The following is a 10146-nucleotide window of genomic DNA, read 5'->3' on the forward strand; positions in this document are numbered from 1 at the left end:
TATATATATATATATATATATATCATGAGCCACATATCTTATTTAATCAAGTGATTAAATATTCAATGTTTTATATTGTATTTCACTATTTATTTTCTTAACCAAGGAATTACGTAAACGCAGTGTCAACCACTAGCATTTGATAAAATTAAAATATAAAGATAGCTTAAATAACGCAACTTCGAGCAACATCTAAAAGATGAACAATTTCAACCAACCAGAAAAATGAAGGTGACTAAGGAACAACAACTGATTAGTGCAATTAATGATGATTTTGAAAGCCATTATGGTTAGAAGCTTTCTTCATTTCCAAAGCCCTCTTATAAGGCGGGTCTATAGGTGGTTGCACAGGATCCAAACTCTTATAACTTCCGTCAGCGGCTTTAGGAAGCGGGTATGAACGGTCCGAGTCATAACCGCTAAGATCTCCACAAGCCAGAAACGGTATGTATACCTTGTTTGCACCTTCTAACCATCCACTACTGCAATCTGCCATTTAACAAATTCACTATCAATCACACAACTTCAGTTTTAACATTAAAAGGTGCATACACATTAGATCTTCTGGCTGTTATAACCTTACACATGTTTATATTTACTAAATTCATAATGATATGTTATAACTAAAAGAGTAACATGCATCAAAATGCAACAAAGTCTCGTTTAGTTCTTATTTAGTGTAACGAAGATCTTTTCTCTCAATCCATGTAATGAAGTTTCAAATTTTCATATTTTATACCCATTTTTGAATGATAACATGTTGATCTTGTTACATATGATGATGTAGATACCTGTTTACGAAATGGTAACCGAAATGGTTACCGCAAAGTGGACGGTAAACTTGACATCAATGTCATCAAATAGTACATGATAAACAGTTTATCGGTCAAAATAGGTATAAAAAGAAGGAAATTTTTGAACTTTGTTACATTAAATAGAAAATTTTGGACCAAGGCAAAGACAAGTCTAGGCTTGTCCTGCAAAAACAAGGTTCAAGTCAAGAAAGGAGCCTCTATCAAGCGAAGGTTCAATACATAGACTTAAAACCAACAATCCTTGGTGCGAAATGGTCGCATTCAAAATGACCCTTTATCAGAAACAACCGAAAAGACTGAAATGCAAGTCCTTCCAGATTAGATGCATAAAAAGAGATTGAATTTGAAGTTGTAAAATACCAACCATCCAATCACAAAACGAATAGTAGAATAAGATACCTAAGTCGTCTGCACCAGATGGACTTCCAACCTTCTCAAGGAGGCGATGTAAATCTTTCTCGTTGAACCCTTCAGGAGGTGAATAATTCTCACAAACAGCAAATGCCTCTGTTTACCAAAAAATATTCAAGCAGGCATAGTTGTCATTCAGCTGAATAATTGAAGCATAGTTTTACACAAAAACACGACCAAGAGACCGCCATGTAATGTGGAAGACTGAAGTATGCATAGAACGATATGAAGCTAACCAAATGGGCCTTTGGCCCTTTAGGAGGTCAAGGGTTCAAGAAATTAACATACCATAAGCAGCACTTTCCAGTTTGGAAAGTACAAAGCTATTAAGCACTCATATTAGAGGCCACATCTGCACCGGATGCAAAATGGATGTGGGTGTGGGCGTCACAAGATATGCACCAGGTGTGTAGACCCATTTATCAAAACTAAAACAAATCTCTTGGGGTGTGGTTAACTTATTTTTTGAGGCTAGTTCATTTTTGTCATTTCAAGTCCTTGCTTATGGGTTTTCTATGCTTCCAGGTCCAAAAAGAACATGATATTTCAAATACCTGGACGGCTTATATTTAATTATGGTTATAAAAACCTAAAATTTTTACAGCGATTATCCATATATCCAGGGTCTAAACACTCCGTTTTCCATTTCTCTGCCCTCCTTTTTATATCGTAATTCATGACTACTTGTCTCTTCAGTACCCGATATGTATCAGACCCAATACAATGCACTTGCTCCCACGCCTCCTAGGTAAAGTGGTATGATATATGATGCAAGTATAGTTACAGAACAATATGGACAGAACTTGTAGGAAAATTGTTGAGGGGTAGACTGAGGAGGGCGTGACACGAGCAACTAAGGTTGGACATGGCGGCTTTAGGCCTTTCTGAGGACATGAACTATGATAGAAGTTCATGAAGACGCAAAACTAGGGTACTAGACTAGGGTTGGAGATCTAGATGAGAGAAAGAGAGCTGGAGAGGTAGGAGTTTGGGTTAGTGGGTAGGTAATTAAGTTTTACGTTGTTCACTTGCCTTGCCTCTCCGTATTGTTTTTTCTTACTAATGTCCATCTTTTATAAATTTAAGCATACAATCTTTTCCCTCTTACGGACAACTTTCACAAGCTGGAGATCTTCACCAAAACAGCCGCTCTACTCTTTGAGGTAGAGGCCAAGTCTGCTTATATCTTACCCTCCCCAGACCAACTCCGGGCGAGATATACCGGGCTCCATTGTTTTGGTTTTTAAAAAAAAATTGTTCACATTGGCCTGAGGCGTTACACTCAAGGAGATTGTGCAAAATTGGGAGATTCTTTAGAGCAACTTCTCATTAAAAACTAAATATTCTATTCCACTATTCAATAGTTTGATCTTCAATATAAAGCATCACAACTCCATTTATATAAACAGAAATCCTAGTTAACACATACGGAACAAGAAAAATTTAGACTACAATACCCTTGATAAGAAAACCCTAGGCATAGGCAAATCTCACTGTCATCCTATCGAATTTACCTTTTAGTACTTCCTGATCACATGATCCCAACGCTACTTACCTATACTACTTCCGACACATGTCATTGAAGCTTGCAACCATTACACAATAATTCTTTTATCTTATGACCAGGGACATACCTACTAAAAGCCACGGGGGTCCCATGCTACCGCTACTCCATTATCACAAGAGAATAGGCACCTTAAAAGTGCACAGGCTTAATTTTGAAGGGTGCCCAATAATATTTAAAAACCAAAATGTACAATAAATCTAATATCAGTCAGATGGTCTGAAAAGGTCGGATTAAAGCTTGCCCTACAAGAGGTCCCACGTTCGATTTAATATTTAGTTGTTCAACTTTTTAATTTCTTACAATTATCATCAGCTGAGCACGGGTCCTTTCTCACAGATGAGGTTAAGCCACATGTGTGCCCCTTAAGCTAGCCCATGGGCTCCATGTTTGAAGTTGTAAAGCTTGACCATTTTACAATGTGTCATCACATGATAGAGCAGTTGGCCAACACAAAGGCCATATATTTGTCATCGACTCCATTTAACTTTTTCCTATCATCTGCTTTTAATCCATATATTCTAGGTTTGCCTTAAATCTGATTTTCCCTAAATTTGTTTGGTCAATTTTCATTCGTTCAAACCTAGTGTTGATTTTAATTTGCAAAACATCCTATTTAATACTAGAAGTCCTAGATGCATAAAGAAATGAAATTGGAAAGTGGAAACCTAGAAAAAGAAGTAAAAGACGATCAAAATCAAATCCTAAAAATTGGAAAATATAAGAAATCGACCACAAAACCAAAAAAGACCCCCTTAAAGGTGGAATTTGGCTAAAAACACGTCTTGCGCCTCGCTCAAAAGGTCAACGTCGATTCCATATTGAAAAAATGTATTTTATTCCCCAAATCAACACAATTGACTTTTCCCCGAGTCAAATCATGTTGACTTCCTCCCGGGTCAAACCGTCCTTAAAGGTGCACCCGCTCAAAAGAGAACCTGGGTCCGTCATTGCTTATGACTACATCTTTATCAATCGCTCTATCTCATGTAAAAACATGCTCATTGTATGCTTCCATATGAACACCCCAAGATTTTTTCTGATAAATTAGCACCCAACACCACTTTTTGCACTTCTCAGACTATGTCTATTCAACCTTGATATTAAACATCAGGAGTTCTCCATACTTCTATCAATGTCCGGACTACTACATGACAAAAATTAAATATTACCCAAGCCTTAATTTGTCAGCTATAGGAAGTAGTTTGGGGTTTAGCCCTTGGATAAATTGTCTGGACACTTCCAGTTGTATTTGTATAAAAGAATATCTGAACGTTTTTATTTGAGTTATTATTGACTATGTGTACCATGCCAGGTCTTCTTACTAATTATCTTGGGTTTGGGCATATGCATACATGTTTTATAATAATATTATCAAATGTTAGTCTGTTTCCTGGTTAATTGCCTCTCGATGACACAAGAGTTGCTTCTGTGAATAATAATAATAATAATAATAATGCACAATCTCTCTCTCATCATAATCACACATTCAAGAAAATAAAAATATGGCAGTTGGGTGGTAACTTTGCTGGCTGCCACTGAGTCACTTATTAAAATAGACAAGATTCAAGTGGGACTCACCTATGCTTGAATTCCGGCTACTTTTTGGTTTTGCAAGAGTTACTTCTGTGAAAAATAGCTTTAACTGCAAGAAATCAGATCATAAGACAATTCAGCAAGCTGGAATTACAAAAGCACAACTAAGCTTCATGTAATAGCCTGTTCACATTCACCAAGAGCAAGCTAACTATTTGTTTCACGTTTTACATATATGGATCAAGGAAGCCACTAGCAGTTGTCTCAAAGAAGAAAAGAATCAAAGCATACTGGTAATGTAGAAAATGAAGAATCTGTATAACATGTACCATCAATTCCAAGCAATTGCCTATCTCTGAAGTTGGCAAACACAAGCACTGATTTATGTATAACTCATGCACAGTTGTAGTCACACACCTCCCAAAGGAAGAGAAACTGCGGGTCTTTTAATTGATGGCATCAACTGGCCCATCTTTTAGTCAAATTTATGTTATGGGTATCAGCTATTCAGCTACTTCAGTTTTAACTGTATTTCCCTCTTCTAAGTATTCGGATGGTTGAATGTTCAAATTGCATCTACATCATACACATGCTTATTCTCATGTGTTTTTCACTTATTTAAGCAAACTCGGTTGTTCTTTATAGATTATTAGTTGAAAATTATGTTATTTTCCAGATTCCATAAACAATATACGCTTAAAACACAAWTWAAMMMCYTYMRRWWAWYSKWWWMMWYMAAAMKSSKWWWARGRAMMMCYTKRAARGRWKKWMCMMYYSGKWMMMCRAWYMAAAAAMYTWWKSMWWRRARKTKSTKRAAWWMYKRAAMMARRAWWRRAMMARSMWTYYWMYTKRAAWTWMYWRRRGRWYMRSYTWWKGRWTTKRARGRAMYWRKTCTCCTAGCTGGAAGTCATAAGCACAATTTCGGACCTGGCAATATAGGAGGCTTGTGTCCTTCCCCCTGAAGATCTTTGCAATAAATTTTCCACCATTCTTGAGTATGTGAGTTACAATAGTTAACCCCTGAAAATGAAGTTTTCTCAAATAGCATTAACATTGAATGAACTCCAGAAGTCCACAAATATGACAACATCAAATTGTTCAAGTTCAATAAGTGACTGCAGTAGCCAGATTACTTTTTACATGCAAAATTTTTGTTCAATTCACATACTTTACAACAAAAGATAACCAAAAAGCATAAGTAAAATTAGCTGGGCTATGCGTATTCAATTAGATGAGAAACAGGTGAAAAAGGTATTTTGATTTTTCTRAAAAGAGGATGGTACCTCTAGCAAGCTTAAGTATTTGTTATTATCATTGCAACATAAAAATAATCACAATTTCATCGTTATTTTAGCACAAGAAGAATCTACACTAACTCTACTAATCCCTAACATTCACCTTGATATTATCTTCCCTACCTTCAAGTTTTAAATTGCACTTCTCCTGAAGACAATGTCTACCGACAAACAACAAAACCACATGTAATAGGTGGTTGAATCTGTTCAAAGTCCAGAATATTATTATATTTTAAACCCCCTATCAAGTACATATGGTTTTAAAAGGTCAAGGCGTATGCCTCGAGACGAGGCGATCCAAAATCGCATCTGAGGCTGCGCCTCTGCTGGTGGAATTGAGACGTACACTTCCCATGGAAGAGGCATTCATTGAGGCGTACTGAGGCGTGAAAATCGGTTGGGACATAATGAGGAGTATGGGCTGTATTCTACTCTTTATTTTGTAAAGGAAACCCTAAAACGGTCTCTTTCTCTCCTCTCCTCCCTCACAGTTCCTCTCCTCCTACTCTCTCACACACCATTCTGTATATTCTTCCCTCCCTAACGCTTCCTCTCCTCTCCTCCCGGTCACACTTTCTCTCCTCCCTCATGCACGTCCAACCCTACCCCCAAAAAACCAACCTTCAAGATCAACAAGGGAGAACACAGCGCCTCACATTTTCATCTTTCAAAATCTTGCATACTCGTTATCATCTGCCAAGACTTAAGATTGGATACAATTCTATCTATCCTCCTACCTAGGTAGCAATGTTAGATTATAAGCAAGATAAAAGCATATTTGGTGTTTGGAATGCATAATGGCATCAAAGAAACAAATTCTATTCAAAAACTTGCTTTTCACTACATAAGATTAATCTTATCTAATATGAAGTATGGATTTGAAACGATTACCGCCAATATCAATTGTGATTGAACAAATTCATCCATGTCATGTAGTCCAGTTACTGCATTCCAAAGTTCGAAGTACAATGAAGAAGACATGTCRAAGGGGAGAACTTGTGGGAAATTTACGACAACAAATGYGCAAAAACATATAAAYRATCTTACCATCAGGAGCACCATCACAGACAACTAGGTCAGCCTTGCATCCATCAAAATGCCTAATGACCTGAAAATAAATAAGAAATAAAAATAAATGAAGGAAAGCACCAATTTATACAGCAGGTAAAAAACAGCTGCAAGCCTGCAAGGACTCTAAAAATCGTGTACTCTTTTAGATGCATCAATGGGTAAAAWAAGGAAATWCAAGCAARTGCAGAAAAGTCCACKWGTTCATCCACTCATGCAGGGGGATGCAGAGACCATGAAGAGAGCAGAAGGTAAATGGAATATGTGTGTATATGATAAACCATGAAAAGAATCCAGTATATCCCAGCCAGATATGGAGTTGTGGGGTGGGATGTATGCAAACATGTGAAGAGCTTAAAAAAAGTAGTTTGAAAGTGAAGAACTTGCGACTAGAAAGGAAGATAGTCCTAATTCTAAAAATAANAGGTGCAAAGAAACATAGCAAAGGTAAGACAACGACACAACCCCTGGTTTATCTTATTATCTACCCAATGTGTGTATATATTATATCAACAGTATTAGTATATGTAAACCAAGAAAATAAGTTAGAACAATTCAGCATACATTGTATCATTTGCACTCTTCATCTTATGTTATCATTCATATCAGTTAATATAATTGTGCATCAAACCTACAAGTTTTCAAATACACTAGTTGTGTACCCGCGCAATGCGGCGGGAGCCGTGAATTTTAACGATTTTAAAGTTTTACTGGTTTTATTATAGAAGATTTAACGATGAACTTAAATTAAATTATGATTAAAAAATTTGAATTAAAAAAAAAGATATGTAGACTACATAAAGATTTACTCTGACAATAGTAACAAACCTAAGAGTGGACAAGTATAAGATCTTATAGATGCAAATAGCAAAGCTCAAAATTGTGCAATTATTAATGAAGTCCAATCCAACAGAGAGAATTTCAATATCATATGGCTAAAAATTCTGCAAGTACCAAGCTTTAGAAGCAACAACAAAATGAGCAAGTCAAATTTCAAAAAGTAGTGTACTGATGTCAATTTGCATTAAGACAATTCCGTAAAGAAGAAATCTACACATGTATTTTTTTTTGTCATTTGATTAATGGCTTCAAACCCATCAGGTCATCACAACTTCATTTACTAACAAAATAGACAGTAGCCAAAGTCGTTAAAATAATTGGAATGTCAAATATTCAATGTTTCAAGCCACGAACAAAGAAATCCAATAGGCTCAAGAGTTGACTATAATCAAATCTAACCCAATTATTTATTATGCAAAGTGCAACATAATTTATTGTTATTTGAGCAAGGTAAATAAACCTGTTGTATAACCTAAATCCATATTTATGCCTACAATAGATCTTTACCTATAAGGGTGGGTGTCATTTGACTGCAATCCGTGTTCACTGACAACCTTGTTTTGAACAATCCTTTTTTGCTCTCCATTGCTATCCATAGGTCTTGTGAAAACAGTGCCTACTGAACGTTTTCTTTTCATTTTYTTATCCCACCCTTCCYCTCTTGCAGGCAACCTTTGAATCTTCTCTTCTAACATATTAGATTCTCCACCATTGTCCTTGAGTAACTCTCGATCTTTAATCATTGCCACAGGCTGCCTTCTTAGACCATTACTCCGGAATTCTGCCTGGAATAGATTTAGATAATAACATAAGATGAGCTCCACAGTATATATAAAAATTTAAGTGTGCTTAGGAAATTCATCAATGCAGGTTTGACCATAGGATGAGATAAAAAAACTGGAATTCAAGCAACAACACAATTGATGGATGTTGTGTTACCAAAAGCAAAAGCCTATCAAATAGAGTGGTTTCATAGTTGTTTCTAGAAGAGAAGTAGAGATTGATGTCAATGAAGAATTAACCTTGATAAAAGGTGATGGTTTCAAGAACGTGAATCGTTGTTTGAAAACCTGTGGGAACCAAGTGACCCCCATTTAAGAAATTCAAATGGAATGGTATGCTGATGGATTATTGCAGGCGCTCTTTAGACAGAACTGGTGTAGTAAGAATGACCGCTTTATAAGAAATGATGAATGGCTCGTGCCAGAACAATGTTCAACCGAAGATAGTGCCCTCTTGGCACCCTGGTTGCTAAGCGTTGCATTGTACTTCTCTGTTATGCATTGTAAAGCAACACATATCTTCAGCTACATCCATATAAGAACATGATCAAAGAGAAATGTTGTTCAACACCCATTCCAGGTTTACATTAGAAAGTTCTACATGTTGCAAAATATAACAATAGTGTTTATTCTCATAGCACTTACTATGAAGTTCAATTTGGTTATAAGCCTTCAAAATAGTTGGTGTTAGGATTTCCTACCAGAGGTCAAGACAGAGACTCTGTGGCAAATAATTTATCCCACTCAAAAGTCTAGTTGCTTTGAATTTGAAAATATGCAAGAAAATATAGCTCTTTCTACAAAAAGTACTACAAGTAGAAGTGCGCTAGAACCAAAACCTGCATCAAAATCCGTGTTTCTTTTGTGATTAGAAGGTTCTATGTTTGACATTAACAATCAAAATGCAGGTCTGATTTTGCTACAGAGAGAAAAATAAATTTCGAAGTTGAATTTCAATTCACTTCAACATCCAAAAACGGCATCAGTCTTACACATGTCTGATCAAACCTCTTGCAGACATTTCGTCAAACAGTTGGAGTGCATGTATGAAACCTCAGTAGTTCAGCAGAAAAGGCATTAGAGACTTATCCTATCCATTTCAAAACACTACAAATTTCTCTTCAATATCATGCTTTTGACGGTTCCAGTGAAGCAACTTGTGAGAAACTATAAACTTTCCTAGAGAAGATGATTTTGAATTTAAATATGGGGTATTACGAAGAAGACGTACCTCATGTTCTAGCTGTTGATGATAATCTCATTGATCGTAACCTGGTCGAAAAATTGCTCAAAAGTTCTTCCTGGAGAGGTAAAAACGTTGTAATCATACGGTTCTAGAAGAGAAGTAGAGATTGATATCAATGAAAATTAACCTTGATAAATGGTGATGGTTTCAAAAACGTGAATCGCTGTTTTGGGAGAAGGAATCGTCGCCTTTGGGAGAAGGAATCGAGTGGGAGAATGAACCGATTTCTTGGGAGCCGGAGAGCGTGCGATAGGAGAGCGTGCAGAGCCGGTCATTGGGCAGCCGGAGAGCGTGCGAAGGTGTGTGAAGGTGGAGGCGTGATGAGCGTGGAGGCTGGAGAGCGTGTGTGAAGGTGGAGGCGTGGAACGGTGAAGACTTGTGCTTGGTAGAGTTGTACTTTTTTAATGGGTCCAGATTTATGTCGCATAATAACTTGTAACTTATGCATTAAAGGTAAAGGGGTATTTTGGGTATTTACAAATTTAAGACTTTAAGACTTTGAGGGAAAATGCTTAATAAAGTAGTATAGATATATGTATGTAAATATTTAAACAGGCAACCAAATCAAAGAATTAAATCAAAAGTTTTA

General features: G+C 36.4%; 1 protein-coding gene and 1 long non-coding RNA gene across 2 annotated transcripts in view; both read right to left on the bottom strand.

Moving 5' to 3' along the window:
- Positions 1-170: 170 nt before the first annotated feature.
- LOC112506147 (putative tRNA (cytidine(32)/guanosine(34)-2'-O)-methyltransferase) overlaps positions 171-10146 on the bottom strand; it is a 15852-nt gene continuing 5876 nt past the window's right edge. The window contains exons 6-13 of the mRNA XM_025110173.1: positions 8469-8511; positions 8084-8314; positions 6669-6729; positions 6513-6565; positions 5254-5346; positions 4372-4435; positions 1215-1322; positions 171-489 (exon numbers count right to left, since the gene is read on the bottom strand). Of these exons, the coding sequence (XP_024965941.1) occupies positions 263-489; positions 1215-1322; positions 4372-4435; positions 5254-5346; positions 6513-6565; positions 6669-6729; positions 8084-8314; positions 8469-8511 (880 nt within the window). The 3' untranslated portion in view covers positions 171-262. The remainder of the gene's footprint in view (positions 490-1214; positions 1323-4371; positions 4436-5253; positions 5347-6512; positions 6566-6668; positions 6730-8083; positions 8315-8468; positions 8512-10146) is intronic.
- LOC112506713 lies at positions 8360-9963 on the bottom strand. Its single transcript, XR_003068484.1, has 3 exons — positions 9685-9963; positions 9543-9612; positions 8360-8836 (listed from the first exon to the last, which is right to left on the bottom strand). It is a non-coding gene; the product is annotated as an uncharacterized LOC112506713 (long non-coding RNA).

This window comes from Cynara cardunculus, assembly GCF_001531365.2.
Source record: "Cynara cardunculus var. scolymus isolate 2C chromosome LG 2, CcrdV1, whole genome shotgun sequence".
In the NCBI taxonomy this organism is placed as follows: Eukaryota; Viridiplantae; Streptophyta; class Magnoliopsida; order Asterales; family Asteraceae; genus Cynara; species Cynara cardunculus.